The sequence below is a fragment of the Lactuca sativa genome, chromosome 1 (genome assembly GCF_002870075.4).
Source record: "Lactuca sativa cultivar Salinas chromosome 1, Lsat_Salinas_v11, whole genome shotgun sequence".
Taxonomy (NCBI): Eukaryota; Viridiplantae; Streptophyta; class Magnoliopsida; order Asterales; family Asteraceae; genus Lactuca; species Lactuca sativa.
The window spans coordinates 19636171-19654746 of NC_056623.2; the positions used below are offsets into that span (position 1 = coordinate 19636171).

At 36.3% G+C, this 18576-nt stretch overlaps 2 protein-coding genes across 2 annotated transcripts; both read right to left on the bottom strand.

The window, feature by feature from the left end:
- Positions 1 to 7673: 7673 nt before the first annotated feature.
- On the bottom strand, positions 7674 to 9650 carry LOC111915732 (60S ribosomal protein L7a-1). Its single transcript, XM_023911372.3, has 7 exons — positions 9541 to 9650; positions 9243 to 9290; positions 8935 to 9136; positions 8450 to 8619; positions 8224 to 8352; positions 8031 to 8123; positions 7674 to 7944 (listed from the first exon to the last, which is right to left on the bottom strand). Exons 1-7 carry the CDS (start codon positions 9541 to 9543, stop codon positions 7813 to 7815), a joined length of 777 nt encoding a protein of 258 aa, XP_023767140.1. The 5' UTR covers positions 9544 to 9650; the 3' UTR covers positions 7674 to 7812.
- Positions 9651 to 11923: 2273 nt separating this feature from the next.
- LOC111915733 (uncharacterized) lies at positions 11924 to 16589 on the bottom strand. The gene is made up of 15 exons (XM_023911373.3): positions 16049 to 16589; positions 15896 to 15957; positions 15630 to 15697; positions 14895 to 15016; positions 14515 to 14620; positions 14364 to 14415; positions 14018 to 14135; positions 13867 to 13897; positions 13740 to 13763; positions 13470 to 13594; positions 13294 to 13375; positions 13083 to 13205; positions 12928 to 12981; positions 12766 to 12835; positions 11924 to 12474 (listed from the first exon to the last, which is right to left on the bottom strand). Exons 1-15 carry the CDS (start codon positions 16239 to 16241, stop codon positions 12127 to 12129), a joined length of 1578 nt encoding a protein of 525 aa, XP_023767141.1. The 5' UTR covers positions 16242 to 16589; the 3' UTR covers positions 11924 to 12126.
- Between the last annotated feature and the right edge of the window lie 1987 nt (positions 16590 to 18576).

Here is an 18576-nt window from a genome sequence, read left to right on the forward strand (position 1 = left end):
GGTAGAGATAGCCTTTATGGATAAGGGTAGAGATAGTCTTTGTGGCTAATGGTAAAGATAGCTTTATAGCTAACTAATTTGTATTATGTGGTAGAGGTAGCTTGTATAGCTAATTGATATGCATTATGTGGTAGAGGTAGCTTCATAGCTAATTGATATGTGTTATGTGGTAGAGGTAGCTTTTATAGCTGACATGTTATGTGGATTGTGTGGGGTATGCTCTGGGGAACTCACTAAGCTTCGTGCTTACAGGTTTTTTTATGATTTCAGCTACCTCAAATCCCAAGGGCAAGGGCAAGGCATGATGGTGTGGCGTGCACTCTCTCACAGGCATTTTGTGGGACACTCTAATATTTGGAATAAAAGTTGTATTTGACTTATGTTTTGAAAACAATTATAATTGCGTTTCTTAATGTATAGGAATATGTTTCATTACTCTAAAATGAAAATTTTATTTTAAAATTTTGGGTCGTTACAAGTTGGTATCAGAGCCTTGGTTTGAGGGATTCGGGAAAACTCTCGGGTGTGTCAGGACTCAAACTAAGGAAATGGTAAAATTGTTTTCCAAAATGACATAAAAAACTCTTGAAAGAAAAGAAAAGATGAGAGTGCAACGCGCGTGATCAGCCGAGCCAAGTAAGTAGTTCCCCAATGTGCTATCCATGTTATTCTAATATTTGAGCTTTGATGATTGTATGGAACTTGCTATGTGTATGCTTTTAAAATTATACATGGTTAGGAGCTTATAGCCTTAGAATGATTGATTTGGCCTTATTTCCTGTTCCTTGTCTGGTTGTGGTCCTAGGGTAGAATCTTTTATTCGAAAATCTATTTGATCCTTTTCTGTGTATAATTTGCATGCATAAAGGCAACCTATTATGATTGGTCTGATTGATATGAGTAGAGCAAATTTTAGGACAGCCTGAGATTGATGTATGTGGTAGTGTGTGGAATATGGTTTGGTTTTGGGACGAATTGGGTTTATCAGGTGGAGCAATGGGGAAAGGTACAGGTAGGTGTGGAAGGTAGTATTGGACCTATACTACTGAAAGCACAGGACATCTACCCGAACCAATATTAGATCTGATGACTTCAAGGAGGACCGATGTGGGAAGATCCCTTTTACGGAAATCTTGATCGTTATGATTTTTGACGTTTCAGTTCAGCATGGTGATGACACGATTTGGGGCAGGAGGATCACGATCGGGATCTGGATTTGGGGCAGGATCAGGCGACACTACCGATGTGATTGATGAGAGGCTACGCGAGCTTATTGCAGCCGAGGTTACCAGGGGCATCCTTGACGATACCCTAATCATTTTTGGTACGGTCAACGAGGGCATTATGGAGATCATGGAGGAGAGACTCAGATCATTCAGAGCTGAGATTGCGGTGGGCCAGGGTTTTTTGGGGCCAGGGACCCAATTGTTAGTCGACGCTGGGTGGCGGATATCGAGAACGCCCAGCACACGAGTTCTTTCCCGGATGCCGCAAAAGTTGGATTTGCTTCTTGTATGCTGAGAGACAGGGCCCGGGATTAGTAGGGCGAGGTTACGAGTTAGGTGGGAGCAGCTGGTGTGGCTGAGATGACATGGGCCGAGTTTGTTCGACGATTCGACTTGTAGTTTGCACCAGCCATTGAGGTGCAACGGCTTGTGAGGGAGTTTCATGACCTTCAGCAGACCATCGAGACTGTGGCAGAGATCACCGCCAAGTTTCGGGAACGAGCTTTTTTGATCCCGCAGTATGTTACCGATGAGGAGATGCGGAGGACGAGATATCATTCCATGCTGAGGGATGATCTCCAGGAGTTTGTGAGCTTTACAGGGTGCAAAACCCTGAATGAGATGGTAGAGAAGGCCCGGGAACGGGAAATGGAGTTGGACTTCCGCACCAAGCGAAAGTCGGAGAAGACGTAGGCAGCGGGGGGTCAGGCTAAGAAGCCTAAGACCTCAGATACTTCCAGCAGGGGCCAGCAGGGTCAGGGCCGGTGTGCCAAGTGCAGTAGGGTGCACGGTGGAGCCTGTCATATCACGGGCACGAGATGCTATGCATGTGGCCAGCAAGGCCACTTGAGCAGGGACTTCCCCACGAAGGGCTTGATTTGTTTTCACTACAACCAAACCGGCCATAACCGGGTCAACCGTATGAGGTTGCAAGGAGGAGGGAAAGCGGTGGCGGCGCCTGCACTCGCCACGTTGAGGATTACCGACGGCCGCCCTACAAAGGCGGATACTCCAGCGGTGAAGAGCCGCACATTTCAGTTGACCACCGAGGAGGCTCAGGCAGCGCCAGACGTTATGGCTAGTACGTGTCTATTACTCTCTGCTCTTTATTATTCATATGTCTGATATACGTTATGCTGGTATAAGGACCTTTTTGGTCAATGGTATGTCGGTGCATGTTTTGTTCGATTCGGGTGCTACTCGATCGTGCGTATCTCTTGCGCTTAAACAGGAAGTTACGGGATGTGCCAGGAACCTTGGTTTCCCGCTCAAGGTAGAGATTGTCGATGACTGCACGGCGAGCGCCGTGAGAGTGGTGTTAGGTTGAGCAGCTAGAGTCATTGGCATTGTTAGGATTCGAGAAGTGCTAGCTGGTTTTCAGCAGTCATGTTGTTTGGAAGGGTTATTCGTGGTGCCCTAGCTCTATCACCGGCCATCAGCAGATTGTCAATTGGATGGGAGAGGGTTTGGGGAATCCTTAAATTCTCGTGTGTCGAGCGGATCTAGTTGAATCTAAGTGGGGGAGAATCATTCAGATTGGAATTGAGTGATTCCAATTTTGCTATTGAATCAGACTATCGAGCTCGAGTTTGGATCCATTCGTATATTGAATAGGCGTGATGAGGTTTCGGATTCGTAGATTGGTTTCATTTTGAGAGGGGTATTGACCTCCATCTGATATCTTAGGTCGGAGTGGATCAGTTTCGTTGGTATGAGAAGTACCACGAGATGCAGGGAACCAGTAGGTGGTAGACGGTAGTGGTCGAAAAGGAGACGATTTCAGGTGGGGTTGTAGTATTCGCTTGGGGTAAAGCAAACTTCCTAACTTGTGTGTCGTGTTGAGCCGAGATAGTTATTGTGAGAAGGAAGTCGGTGAGACGATTTTGGTATGCGATGAGTAACATTTGGAGGTTCATCTCTTGGGTCGGGAGCTGACTTGATGCTTAGTGTTGAAGGGGATATTTGAGAAGGAGTTGGGGCTTATGTCTATAGGTGTCTGTCATAGGATACTTCCAAGCGAGCATGATCTTTTCTTGTGTTTGAGTTTTTGGGGTTCTTTCCTTCCAATGAGTTCTGATGGTTGTTCAGGCGGTGGGTCCTTAGGGGATTATGACCTTTCTGTTCCTTTTGAGTTGCGATCGGTGTCATTTAGAGAATCAGGGTTGGAAGAGTGTTCTTAGAGTCTATTAGTCGATGGGCGATTAACGTCATATTTTTTGCGAGGGTGGTCTGGCATGGAGACAAACCACTAGAGTTTTCAAGTTCTGGAGAGTCAGATTGAGTACCGCAGCGGTAGTTGGGTATGTCCTTCTTCGGGGTCGTGAGTCCCTGGCGGGTTCAGGTGCTTTTGGATGAGATTGTTGTAGTATGTGAGGTCCTTTTGGTGGTGTTTCACGGTTTTGGGTTCAATCTATGTGTTGATAAGGATCGATTTCGAGGGCGAAATCTAAGTCAAGTGGGGGAGAATTGTAACATCATGTTTCGGATCATCCATGATTAGGGCTCGTGGGCTACAAACCGGGCATGAGAAGGTCTCAGGTTGCGACGAGTTGCTAGAAGCATAGGGCATCTCGTCACCTTTCCGTAGGTTTGAGGTTCATGGGAATCGGGGTTATATCGAGGAAGCGATGGAGTTTGTAGTTGTGGCATGATAAGTCCCCTTATTTGAGAAATGTGGCAGCTGAGTACTCTGGGCGTACATATGTGTACGCTTAGCGTACTCATGTGCATGATTTTTAAGCGGAGCCACCTAGTATGCTAAGCGTACTAGGCACAGAGTGGAAACCCTAACTTTGGATGTGTCCCTATATAAAGAATGAGATGGCCTCATTCCTGGCCACCATCCTCGGTCAATAAACCCTCTAAAACCCTAATCCTTCGTTTATGGAGCTTGTGAGTGCATTTGAGAGCCTTGAATGATTTTGTTGTGTTCTTGGAGTAAAGAAGGAGCTTTAGAGAGAAGGAGTGAGAAGTCCAGGCCTTGGATCTGAGCATATCTGAGTTGGAAGCTTCATATAGAGGTATAAAGCTTCAATCTTTTTCACTCTTTTGTTTTGAGCATCATATTAAAGTATTTTAGGGTTTTTGTCCCAAAAGGTGGAGACTTTATGAGATAGTGAGCTACAGAGACTATGAGCAACCCCTCTGAGTGTGATTAGTAGTGTAATGTCATAAAAATCCAATATTAGTCGTTGGAATCAAGCCATGCATGAGTTATGAGCTTTTTGAGATAAAGGAGTGGGTGTTTTGGGTGTTTGTGACATTTCCAGCCATGCAAACGCTTAAAGTCACTGACTTTATGGAGTAAGAGCCATTAGGGAGTCCAGATATGGGATTTGAGGTAATGTCTTAACTGATTAAGACCAAGTGAGTAGAAAAAGTGAATCTGAGGAGTACGCTGAGCGTAATTCCTGTACGCCCCGCGTACTGCCCCAGTGTCCCTGATGGCCAATCTGGATTGTGAGTACGTTGAGCGTACCAAGGGAGGTACGCCCTGCGTAACCTCAGTGTGGACTATTGGGCTAAGTCGCATTTTGGGCCTTGAGTGTTGGGCCTGTAGTTTGGGCTTGTTGCAATAGAGTACTGGACCAAAGGAATATATATTCGTGCTTGGGCCCTTAAGTTGGGCTTGCCATTTAGTTTTGAGAGTGGACCTTGGGAGAGCCCATTTATTATTGGACCTTAGTGGGCCCAATGGGTTTTAGGCTATTAATGGGCTAGTTAGTGGTCTTCCTTTAGACCTAATGAGTGAGAGTCTGGACTTAGTTCCTAATTGGGTTAATTGTGGTTTTGGCTCAAAGTTAGAGGCAGGTGTATAGCAACAGCATTTGTAGGGGTTGTCCACCATCCGAGGTGAGTCTTCTCACTATACTTACCATGAGTGGTATCCTTGTGTGACTGAGATGTCTTGTGTTCATATTTTTATATTGTGATATTATGCATTATGTCTCTGTGATTTATGTTGAGTATTGTTATTATGTGTTACTGAGACCGGACCGGAGGGTCCTCACTTAGACCGGACCATAGGGTCCAACGAGCCATGGGACTGGAGGGTCTTACAGAGTTATAGCCTTGAGTGGCTAATGTGTTGTATGTGGTATTTTGGGGAACTCGCTAAGCTTCGTGATTACCATGTTATCGGTTATGTGTTTCAGGTTTTTCTCAGGATCGCGGAAAGGCACCGGCTCGATTGTACACACCAGAGAAAGAGTTATGTTTTGAGGATCCTGGACTATTGATCAAACAATTATGGAGATGCGTTTTGTAAACTAAATAAATGAAAATTTGTGAAATGCTGAGAATGATATGATTTTAAAATAAAAATTTTGTTTTGAAATTTACGGTGTTACAATTAAAGTCAGACTACCCCGATGGAGAGCGTGTTCACCTTCCACTTAGATAAATTATATCTAAACCATTACACCAAAGTACTCCAGTTCCCCATACGATCCATAATAGTCCCCACGGATAGCCCCAAATGCATGAAAGGAAGAATACACTAGGCACACCTGTCCTTAACGTCATCCCATTAACTTCCTCTTAAGTAACTTTAACTCCATATAAACTTGATTTATGAATATTAAGTTTCAACTTTGAAGCAAGATAAAAGTCATTCAAAACTTGGACAATATTATCAACACAGACATGACATCAATCACACAAAAATACCACATCATCAGCATAAAAAAAAATGTGTGACATATTGAACCTACTACTTCTAATCAGTGCATCCTTAATTTTGTTAGCCATGACACTCTTGTAATTTGCAATATGTAACCCTTCTATAGCGACCATAAACAGAAAGGGGGATAAGGGAATCCACCCTCTCCATTTCATCCCAAATCCAAAAGTCGTCATCTCATAGCATAGCGAATTATATGCTTATTCGAAATCTACTTTGAAGATCACAAGTTTTTTCCTCTTTTTTATATCAATAAGTAATCCTGCTCACCGTAAGAAGACCATCCAAATTTTTACTCCCCTTTACAAATGCACTTTGCTCACAACCGACCTATCTACAAACCACCTCAGCCAACAATAGAGCAAAAATATTTGCAATAATCTTATATTGCATACCAATCAACGAAATCGGTCTAAAGTCTTTGACATGCATCAGATTTGAGATCCTCGTGATAAGGATAATAAACGATGCATTACATCACAATGGTAGCTTGGACTTTAGAAACGAAGATTAAAATATCATTTTGTAACATCTGTCAATACTTTTTCACAAACTTGAACATAAACCCATTGGGGCCTAGAGATTTGTCACTCTCACACTGTCGTACAACAACATTGACTTCATATATCAAACCTGGACCCTTCAACAAATCCAAAACATAGCGGAGATTTGGGAAACCGAGAGCTATGAGCATTCGGCAATACAGGTTGGAACCTTGAAAACTTAGGTTGTGTTTGGCGCGCCAAAGCTAGCTTATTTTTCGAGCTTTTTTAATTTGCGTTTGTCAAGCTAAAAAATAGCTTAAAAGCTAGCTTATAAGTTAACTTTTTAAAAAGCTATTTAGACTAGCTTTTTATGAGCTTTTTTAAAAAATTTCAAATATACTCTTTAATTTATTATAAAACACATTATTTTAAATGTCCTTTTAAGTTATTTCACATTTTTCAGCTAGCTTTATTAAACATTATTTTTTATCAACTAGTTTTTCAACTATCAATTAATTTTTTATTTCACAATATGCTTTTCAGCTACCAATTATTTTTTCAGCTAGGACATCAAACATAACCTTATTCTTATAGAAATCCTAAAGTGCTCAAAATCCATAATGCCATGAATAGATGTATTGCGAAGAATTTGTTTTAACATGCCATGACTGAATGTTGAATTTTCATTGTCTTCAAGCGATTGTAGTTGTTCCAGATTGATTAACTCTTTCAACCAACTCACTCTTTATTTTACTTCTACATGAGTAGGAGTAATTATATCCCCGCTTTTTTCAATGTGGTAAATTGGTTAAACAAAACATAATCCACAAACTTATCAAAAACTCTTTATTCAAATCAATAGACTCTTTAAATCTTAATCTATGTAAACATTAATCAAACTTTATTAGCAACGTCAAACCACACACAAACACCCCTTAAATCTCAACTTATTTAGAAAACACTCGCAACAATTTTAATTTTCAGGTATGTTCCCACGTTCAAAAAAATAATAACAATATCATATAATAAAATAAAATAAACATGGCCTAAACAACAATACAAAAACAGAGAAATATGAACACACCTTTAAATATATAACATTTAGTTAAACATTTTCAATTGCAATTTGCTTGGAAAAAGAAATGATCGATTTTTAACGAAACTTTAATTTTCTTGTTAATTTATATTGGATTATGCTCAACTTAATGAGCAAAATTTCAACTTCATTATATCAACTGCATACGCTCTGATTTGTTTTCTGATAACAGAAAGGGACATAGATGACAAAATCTGAATAAGTTGGCATTAAAATAAGTCAAAACAGAAAGTATTAAATTCCAAAAGTCAAAAACCAGATAGAGTGTTCTAAAAACAAGAAATGTTTCTAAATGCAAAGCTCTCCATTACAAAAAAGGTTTCTCTAATTCAACCTCTGAGCAGCTTCTTTGGCCAAAACCCTTTCCTTTGCCTTTGTTTTAGCCTGGGATTTGGAACCCATTATTCCTCCACCCCACTTCTTCCTATACTCTTCATACTTGTCATTGAAGTTCGCCTAAAATATCCCAACAAATAAAATCACACATTAATTCACAACACATAAACCATCATTCATTTAACTTGATCAAAAACCAAACAAACCTTGATAGCCTCCAAGATTCTGCTGAACTCCATTTTGTCTTCATTCTTCACTGTAGTCAAGCAAAGAGCTGCTGCTGTTTTCTGATGTACAATCTGATACATTACAACAACTCCATTAAGTCATTTTCCCAAATGGTTATAATTTATCTAAAAAGAACTTAATGGGGAAAGAAAAAAGGAAACAGGATCTTACAGTTCCAAGTCTGGATTTTCCCTTAACAATGCAGTATGGGATTTCCATCTTTCTGCATAATGCTGGAAGCCAGACAACCAACTCAATGGGATCCACATCATGAGCAATAACAACCAATTGAGCCTTGTTCTGAAACATAGTCGTATAAAATTTTAGAGCTTTCTAAAGAAAGATAGAATTGAGAGATATTGAGCTTATATGTTAGAAAATTGAGAGGAAACCAAACCTGCTCAATGAGATAGGTGATGTGGTTAAGTCCATACTTCACCACAATAGGCTTCTTAGCCTCAACTGTCTTTCCTTCTGTCTCAGCTTGAGCTCTTTTAAGAAGGCGTTCTTTTTTTGCTGCTTTGTCCTCTGGCCTATATTTGAGCAGCATCTTGAACAGTGTAGTAGCTACATATCACATCACAGAGACATAAATTTCAACTTGTAATGTTTGTTTAAAGAATAGAATGCCAAAAGCAGGAATTATAATTCAACATAAGGTGTCCACTAAGTTTTTCAACTATGTTTAATCTTTAAAAAGGAAGAAATGTAGTGTCCAAAAACCATTCAAATGATTTAAATAAGTTTTCAAGCAAATATGCTGTACATATTCTTCTAATACTGTGATATCATTTTAACTGAGATGAAATGTGCAAGAAAAATGACATGTTGATTATGACATTAAGAGCAAGCAAATAAATGATAAGAGTCATCCATTATTACCAAGATTTTTGTCGAGGGTTTTGGTAAACTGATTCAAGGCAGGTGGGACCTTCAAACGCTGCTTGAGGATCCTCCTCTTCCTCTGAATCCGAACGACTTGTGGCCATCTCACAAACCTGTGAAGATCCTTCTTAGGAGGCAATGCCCCACCAATTCCAAATTGTTTCGGCCTTTTCTCAAACAACGGATTCACAACCTTCTCCTGTGTTGAAAAAATATGTACATATACAGATATCGTCAAACAAATTTGAATTGCAGATAGACACTAAATACGAACAGATCATTCCAATAATATCCACAGATCATACCGCTGTTTTCTTCTTGGTTGCAACCGCCTTTCCACCTTTCTTTGGGGCCTTCAAGTGATTAAAAATAAACGCGTATTAAGATTTGATTCAAATAAACAAAAAACACGAAGCAACAGGTAAAACGAGAGAGAGAAGTTGACGAATTTTGTGAGTTTTATGGATGAAACAAAACAACAAACAACGACACAAACACTCCTCAAATCCAACTTTTTTCAAATTTCCATATATACAGATCAGAAACATATGAGAAAACCAGAAGTCATTGAATTAATCGAATGAGATGGAGTTGGAGACTCACCATGTCTGAAAGTAGAGATTGAAGGTCTGGAAAACGGCAGGGATTAAAAGGGTTTTCGTGTTTATAAGAAAGACGAGGTTTATAGCTTTTAGGGTTTCACATAACTTGGGCCATCCCATATGGGCTGGACGGGGTTTATACCTTCTCGGCTTCATTTTACAGCCCAGCGGACCAACAGCTCGCCTATTATTATGTTTTTTTAACTATATTTTTAGTAGTTTAGAAATATATATTCACATAATAACATAAATTTCAAGAAATAGATGCTCGCAATTGAACCTGAACTCTCATTTAAACATTATCATCTACTAACCATTCAAACAAGCATGTACAAACACAAAATACATAAAATATAAATACTAAAAGACAAACAAATACTATAAGATTTCAACTCAAATTCTTAATTTCACCTGCCCAATGTTTTTTATCAGACTTGAAACAATTTTGTGTTGTAAACATATTTGCTTATAGATATTTCCAAGGTATTAAAGTCACGTCAAGATCAAGTTTGTTAATTGATCATAGTTTTATAAAGAATTTTGAACCACTGAAGCTAAAATTTCCTCGGAATCTATTAAATTTGGTTCAACTTTTGCCTAACACTGCTAAATAAACACGAGATACACGATGCTTAGTGTAATGAGAGAGTTGAATGAGAAAACATGTCTAATGTGTTGTTTGTTTTTTGTTTGCAAATATTCTTGACTTTTTATATTAGTCTTTGCAGACTGTTTTTTTTTTTAACCGTAGAGTGTAGCCCTAAAAAGGTTTGTATATCCTCTTTTTGACGTATATGTAGACCACACTCTTCTAACATCTTCATACATCTTCTAACATAAAAAAAAACAAAAATATATTTATTTTTTTGTACTTAGATTTATTCCAACTTTATTTATGATAAAAAAAATTAAATCACAATACTTTAAGAAAAAAGTTTGACGAGACAACCATGACCTTTCTGCCAAATTTCCAAATAAATATTTAATTACTCTTCTAACATCTTCATACATCTTCTAACATAAAAAACAAAAATATATTTATTTTTTTTACTTAGATTTATTCCAACTTTATTTATGATAAAAAAAATTTTAATCACAATACTTTAAGAAAAAAGTTTGACGACACAACCATGACCTTTATGCCAAATTTCCAAATAAAGATTTAATTACTCTTCTAACATCTGTATACATCTTCTAACATAAAAAACAAAAATATATTTATTTTTTTTAACTTAGATTTATTCCAACTTTATTTATGATAAAAAAAAATTTTAATCACGATACTTTAAGAAAAAAGTTTGACGACACAACCATGACCTTTGTGACAAATTTCCAAATAAAGATTTAATTACTCTTCTAACATCTGTATACATCTTCTAACATAAAAAACAAAAATATATTTATTTTTTTTAACTTAGATTTATTCCAACTTTATTTATGATAAAAAAAAATTTTAATCACGATACTTTAAGAAAAAAGTTTGACGACACAACCATGACCTTTGTGACAAATTTCCAAATAAAGATTTAATTACGATCGTTGGAGTTGTTTATATAGATATGAAAAGAATCATAATGTTCTATATTTTTTGTGTCAAATTTTATGAAAGATTATTTAATGCAGTATCATCTATTTATTGAGAAAAATATTTATGTTCATTTTTTAATAGATTTAATTAAAAGGGTAAAATAAAAGTTTTGAAAATTTTCATTTTAAAATTGAAGTTTATTTCAATCTATTTTATATGTTAAATTATTTAATCCCTAGTTATAATGTTTAGGTATAACTTTGCGACCAAAGTTTGTTCGTTTGTATCAAATATATATTAATTCGTACCATTTTATTTTTCACTTTTAATCCAATAATATATAAAAGTTGATCTAGATTTGTTAATCATTTATAATAAAGTCATAAAAGTATTGAAAAACTCTTTTACGTTTAAAAAAATCAGTTTATTTATATTTTATTTTATTTTGACAGTCTGCAAATGTTAAAAAAGAAACAGTCTTCTACTTTCATACTGCAAACGTTTGGCCACCTCTTCTACTGCAGACACTTATTTCAAAAAAACAAACAACACCTAGACGTTGAAATAAAACTTTTTAATTGTTAAATATGTTATAAATTAAGATTTTTTAAATATGCTTCATTAAACTTTATAAAGTTTAATGCATTTAAAAAAAATTATAGAACATTCATATGAAGAAGAAAATGATGAAGTTTTAATTCGTTAAATTCAATGTATTGTGGATGTTGAAATGCCTAAGAAAATTCATATTTTTTTACACAAATGATACATAGTTTTTGTTTCATTGACACAGAGTTTCTCCAAGCCCATTGTACACACACAAAGACAAATATATTTTGTTCTATCTCATCTTAAATAACAAAAGAGGCCTAAAGGCTCCACAATTCAACATTGAAGAAATAATAAATTCAAAGAAAACATCCAAATTAAGATTACATAAATTCACAATTAAAAAAACATAAATTCTCATTTGTTCCGAATACTCAATGGATCAGAATACAAAGTTAGTGAAACAACGAAAGTACAAAGCACAAACATGCCAAAACTTCATCAGCTCATTTATGCCTTCTTTGGTCTTCCTCTTCCTCTTTTAGCCCCGGATGCCCCTCCTCCTCCTCCTTCCTTTGCAGCTGCAGATGAGCGGCCCCGCCCACGACCTCTGCCAGAAGACTTCCCGCCCCTTTTACTCTTTTTAGCAAAACCGTTTGACTCTTCATCACTATAATCATCATCTCCATCAAAGCTTTCCTGTTTTGACTCTTCTGAGTCCGATAATTCTTTTGATTTCTTCCTTTTTGCACCACCTCCACCTCCACCTTTTTTGTTATTTTGCTTGGCTGGTGCCGGAGCAGCTGCAGCAGCTTCTTCAACACCTTCACCCGCAGCTTTGCCATCATAAATTTCAAGCTGTATATAACAAATGAGAACAAGTCAACACCTCATTCATATTCCTCAGACTAAAACAATAAAGAAACATCAACATCCGTGCACAAGACATCGATATTGTGTTTGACATGCATTGGACTAGGACTGATATCAACAACAAAACAAAAGTTGTAATTTTTTTGTCCCACCTTTTGGAGTGGGACAAAAAAATTACAACTTTTGTTCTGTTGTTGATATCAGTCTCAGTCCAATGCATGTCAAACACAGTTAAATACAAGGGCAGAGCAAGTGTCTGCAATTTCGGTTGGTTACCTGGTCAAGTTTATCAGCAGCATTGGTTCTATCGACCACCACCAAGGAATGTGCAAAACCACATGCAACACTAGAGCACAACACAACATTAAGAAAAGTTTAGAAACAAGTAACATAATAAATAAAACATTAATTAGACACACACAAAAATCAAAAACCAACCTGATAACATGAATGCCTTCAATGGACTCTACTTTTTTAGGGATTGAAGAAGACCTGCAACTCATAACAATGCAACCATTAGAAGAAGACAACCACAGTAAAAAAAAAGTAAAAAGTAGAAGATTAGTAAGAGACTAAGAGTAACAATGACATACTTCTGCTGGTTAGGCCCATATCCAAGTTCACCAGACTGAGCATGGCCCCAGCTTATGCATGTGTTATCAGCACCAACAAAATGATGCATACTGCCTGAATCCATGCAATCTATGTTCCAACCACTGCACAAATACAACAAAATTAATCTCTCAAATTTTACTATAAATAAATATATATTACTGATCAAATTTTCATGGAAAGTAGGGAAACCTGAGATCCATGAGAGGTTTAGGGTACATCCAGTCATCACCAGTGTTCTTAATCTTACCCCACATGTACATCTGCCCTCCACCTGAACATAAATATTTCCAATGATGAAAAAGATAAGTTATTATGTTTTAGCAACAAAACAATTAAAATTTATTCAAAAGAAGAGAAAGACATGCCAGCTGTAACAGCACAGTTGACAGATCCAGCAGAAACCACTGCATTAGAAGGTACAACATTGTTCTTTGTGAAAAAGTCAAGGCGCCTAGGACTCCACTCATCCTTTTGTTCTTTATGTCCAAGCCTATAAATATAAACACCATCAATCAACAACAATATAACTAGAGAATCCATTATTAAGTAGAAACTTTTTACAAATATTCCTCTTATTTTTTCTTTTCCATTTTACTTTCTCAGATATTTTTTGAACAAATGTAAGAACTACTGACCTTCCATATCCTCCAAAGCCCCACCTACAATGTTTGTATAGAAAGTTTTTAGTAAAAGAGAGACTTAACAAAACAATGATGAAACTCTTTTATAAGTATTTAACAAAGATAGTGATGGATAACTTACGTGTACACATGGCCATTTGAGTCCACAGCAACTGAACATGCGACACAACCAAATTAGGAATATATTAATTGTAATAAATATTTTAAAACCTAAGTCACCAACATGTGATTTTTATATAAACTATAAAGATACATAGAATTTAAAAATTAACCTGTATGGTTTGATCCACAAGCAACTTTAACTATAGTTTCACCAGCAAAAGCAGAGATTGCTTTGGGGCGAGGTTGAGCCTCATAAGCAAGCCTCACAGAGCTATCTTTAGTATTATACTGCAAATAAGAAGTCAAATATGACCATTATTAATTTTAGGGAATCCAAAAAAGGTAATTTAATATTAGATGTTATAGGTCAACACATAACTAAAAAGAAACCATTTTTGCAAAAACCCAAAAGTGATTTTTCTTTTTTTAAACTCGAGTGGAATAATATCCAAAAGGATCTTGCGTATATTTGGGAAAAGAAAGAAAGAAATTTGGCAATTATGTTACTGAATATACCTCATTGTCAGTTCCATGTCCAAGTTGACCATACTGTGGAAGTCCAGCAGTTCTGGAAAAAAAAAAAAAACAAGAGACAATGTAGATTCAGCAAATATTTGACCTAATTTAAAATAACAAACTAATATCAAAGAAAAGCCATTAACCATACAGTATTGTAGCGCCTTCAACAGAAGTCAACCAAACAGTAAAATCAGCTCCACATGCAACAGTTTTTACTTCAGATACCAGACAACGTACAGGGTACAACTCAATTTCTACACAAGAGAAAGAAGCAAAAGAACTTGTTAGCAACCACAAAAAGAATCTACTTCCTGGAGACAATAAAGATAAACAATTTTATAGGTTTAGATACACACACTCTTAGAATCACACCTTATATGAATTCAGTTGTTAGCTACCAGTAACTCTCACCATGGTTTTAAGTTGAATATAACTTTGGGCTTTGGTGTTATATGACATATGGCATTTGCTAACAAATCCAGTAGATTAAATGGATAAAAGTTGGTAGAGGAACAACAAGTGACTTACCATTTTTGGCTGAGCCTGAACCGAGTTGCCCATGTTTATTCCAACCAAAAGCCAAAGAGATGCCATCTTCAGTCACTACAACTGTATGGGATCTCCCACTCGCTGCTTTCACAATTTTGTACCTGAAACCAAAATGTATGTGTGTTAATCACAAGAGTGTAGTTTTATGATCCCATTAGGATTTATCAAATTTCAACAAAATAACATTTATAATCGTGTAGAATTGGCATCAAGAACTATTTCTTATACATGGATTATAGATTCATCGAGCATTCAAGTAATAGGAATAAGGTATTGTTTCTTTTTGAATTGAGTGGGAACATTTAGTGTTTCTTTTTAACTTAATACAAGAAGAACGACGTAACAGAGAGAGTTAGACAAAGGAGGGTTTACGGGAATCCTAACTTTTTACAAATTTGCCCTCATTTATTAGTTCATTCCATTTATATACTTAGATTCAACAACGGTTGGTATCATAAGTCTAGATTTAAAAGATCTAGAGTCGTTAGTATTTGTATTTGACACACTTCATTGAATAAAGAAGGAAAGTCTATGACCTATTGTATATTTTATGATGATGCAACCATCCGAGTGATGGGTATTTGAAACCACTTAAGATGTCGTGTATGTTGTTAAATATAGTTTATCTTGTTGTTTAAAGAAAACCTTTCCATTAAAGTCTTCTACTTCCCTATGTGTGCCACCAATTACACAGAAAGAAGTAAAAGAACTTACGAAGCCAGTGCAGAGACAACTGTTGGCCTATCTCTTTGAATTTGATCCCCATGTCCAAGCTGCCCCTTCTGCAGAAACACAAAATTCTCCAGTATCAGATATCAAACCATGACAATTTGTGCAATAAGTCTCTGTTAGAATAACATAGATTTTGGAATACAAAACTTGTATGGTTGTGGCCATTAATAATGCGGTTTAGTACTTGAAATTTTCGTCTTAAAAAGATAAACTTTACACAACTTAAACAAGAAATGTTATCAACGTACATCATTTCTTCCCCAGGTATAGCAACGTCCATCCACATCCAGAGCCACACAATGACAAGATGCTACAGAATTATTTCGAAGAGATAATTTAACTCCAAAAATGACAAAAATTCAGAAGTGAAAGCACAGAGAAGTACACTCAGCAAGACTTACCACAACCAGATGCAACGTAGCGAATGTCAACGCCGACAAGAGGACGCAGCCGTGTTGGAGAAACTAAGTTACCTTCGCAACCCTTCTTTCGACCAATGGTGTCCCAAGCTGTCGTACCACAGAACAACAACTCTCCTCCCTTCACCTCCTCTTCTTTCTTCTCCGTCTCCGTCCCTGCCGCCGTCGTTGACATCTCCGGTCAAACAATCGATCAAGCTATTAAACCCCTGAACACTCACAATGATACAAAAAATAGGATCTTTTCCGGCCGAAATCAGATCGTATTTGCTGAAACCCTACTTGTTGAAAAGGGGATTTTATTCTCGAAGCAAATGGGGTCTGTGTGATTGCTATTAATAAGGGTAATAAATCTTAAAACAAATATAGAAAGAGAGAGAGAGCGTGAGAAAGGATTGGGCAAATTGGGGTTTCAACTTTCAATCCCAATTCCACAGATTTGTTACTGTTTCCAATGTCATTTCATTTTCTTTAACTTTTTTTCTCTTTCTTTTAGAGTCGTTGTCAGCAAGATTTCCCCCCCTTGTTTTAAATTAGGGTTTAAGGGTTCCGCAGGTTCTATCTTGTGCGCATTCGGGTCCTGGTGGCCCACTGCTTTCCCTCTTTTGAGATAGGTTGTTTCTTTTTGTATACATTTGATGATTTCAAATCAAGTTACATTACACTTTATTTTGGATATTTTTTCCTTCATTTGTAGATTTGTATACATTTGATGATTTCAAATCAAGTCACATTAAACTTTATTTTGGATCTTTTTTCTTCATTTGTAGGCATTACGAATCAATTTTTATCAAATTTTAGTTGTACGAATTCTTTTTTGTTTTTACATTATTTTTTATTTATTTTAAGAATGTATTAATGACTAATCTATGCAGTGGCAAGTTTACTGGGTATAGACATTTTTTGTGGTTGAATTCAAAAATATAGACATAAAAAATTGGATTTCCAGGTATAGACATGGATTTCGTGGTGGTAGCTCCGAGGGGTTCCGCAAAATCCACTGTAGTTCCGCGGAATGGCAAAATCATAAATAAATCAAGGTATTAAAAAAAAATAAAAAATAAAAAATAAAAAATAAAAAAAAACTCAATATCCATTCCGCGGAGGTAGCTCCGAGGAATAGATCTTCATATAGAAAAAAAAAATCACCTCCAATGATTCTTTTATGTAAAGATCTCCAATTAAAAAACCATTTTTTCCACCTCACTTTCAATCCAAACATTGTCAAAAAAAAATTCATATTATCATAATCTTTTATTTAAAATAATTAGTTGGGGAATTAATATAAACCCCGAATAATCGATGTGGAAAAAAAATCTGAAGATTCATTCCTCGGAGCTACCTCCGCGGAATAAGTTCATTCCTCGGAGGTAGCTCAGCGAAATGAATCTTGAGTTTTTTTTTGTAATACCCTAATTTATTTACAATTTTGCCATTCCACAGAGCCCCTCGAAGCTACCTCCGCGGAATCCAGGTCTATATTCGGAAATCCAATTTTTTTGTCTACATTTTGGAATTCAACCACAAAAAATGCTTATATCCTATATTTTCCCGAGTTTAAAACATAAAACCATATGATTCACTATTTAAATGAAACAAATAAAAAAATCAAAGACAGACTTTGAAAATCTATGCATATTTGTTTTTGCCAAAAATATTAAGATGGTTCACTTAAAATATTTAATGTAGTTCACAATTTATATTTATATATAATCCTTTATAAAAAAAAATAGATGGGTCAGTAGCCTTGCCACTAAATCTATGTATTATGTTATTTATACATTCTAATAAGGTGTACCTTGTTATAGTTTGTATGACTAATCTATGTATGATGTTATTTCTATTTGGATGTCATTACTTCTATTTTGTTTTTCTTGTATTTTTGTTAACTTTCTACTAGTCGTTTAACGATGGTAGGAGTGAGGTCGGCAACCTCGGCGGACATCGGTTGCACTGATGAGAGAGAAATTTGCAAATAACATTTTTCCTTCTTTTTTACCATTAACTCAAATTTCTTTTTTCAAAAAATACCATCTTTTTCAAAAAAAAAAATGTAACCATTTTTTTTTCAAATCTTCAACTATAAATATCATCATCCTTATTCATTTTTCACCTCATCCAGATCTTCTAAATTAAAATCTTCTAACTTTCTTATTTTTCACCTTCTTCAAAACTTTATTGTTAATGGCTCGTGTCGTTCGTTTTTTGTCCCCTGAAGAAGAGATGGTGTTGGTCCATTCATGGGTTGATGTTACAAAATACCGATCAACATTAACCTCCCTACGACAACCTTTTGGAGGAGAATCTCTGAAAAATACAATCGCGAAGCCCTGGTCCCTCAAGGTAAAGAAGAAATCTACTTCAAAATGGAGACACACAAGCGCACTTACAACTCATTTTAACAGTGTGTTTCGTACGGTAATGCATGAAGCTGGATATAATGAAGATGAAAATAATTTGCTAGAGAATACTCTTGAGGTTTACCGTATTGAAACTAACAAAGATTTTAA

What these genes read in the sequence shown, in the direction of transcription:
- LOC111915732 (XM_023911372.3), bottom strand. An exon ending in AACCCTCGACAAAAATCTTG is followed by an intron (nt 8,620 to 8,934) that starts GTAATAATGGAT and finishes TGTGATATGTAG; the next exon opens with CTACTACACTGTTCAAGATG. An exon ending in TCACCTATCTCATTGAGCAG is followed by an intron (nt 8,353 to 8,449) that starts GTTTGGTTTCCT and finishes ACTATGTTTCAG; the next exon opens with AACAAGGCTCAATTGGTTGT.
- LOC111915733 (XM_023911373.3), bottom strand. Translation starts at nt 16,241, where the DNA reads ATGTCAACGACGGCGGCAGGGACGGAGACGGAGAAGAAAGAAGAGGAG. An exon ending in TCAAATGGCCATGTGTACAC is followed by an intron (nt 13,764 to 13,866) that starts GTAAGTTATCCA and finishes CAAACATTGTAG; the next exon opens with GTGGGGCTTTGGAGGATATG. An exon ending in CTGCTGATAAACTTGACCAG is followed by an intron (nt 12,475 to 12,765) that starts GTAACCAACCGA and finishes TGTTATATACAG; the next exon opens with CTTGAAATTTATGATGGCAA.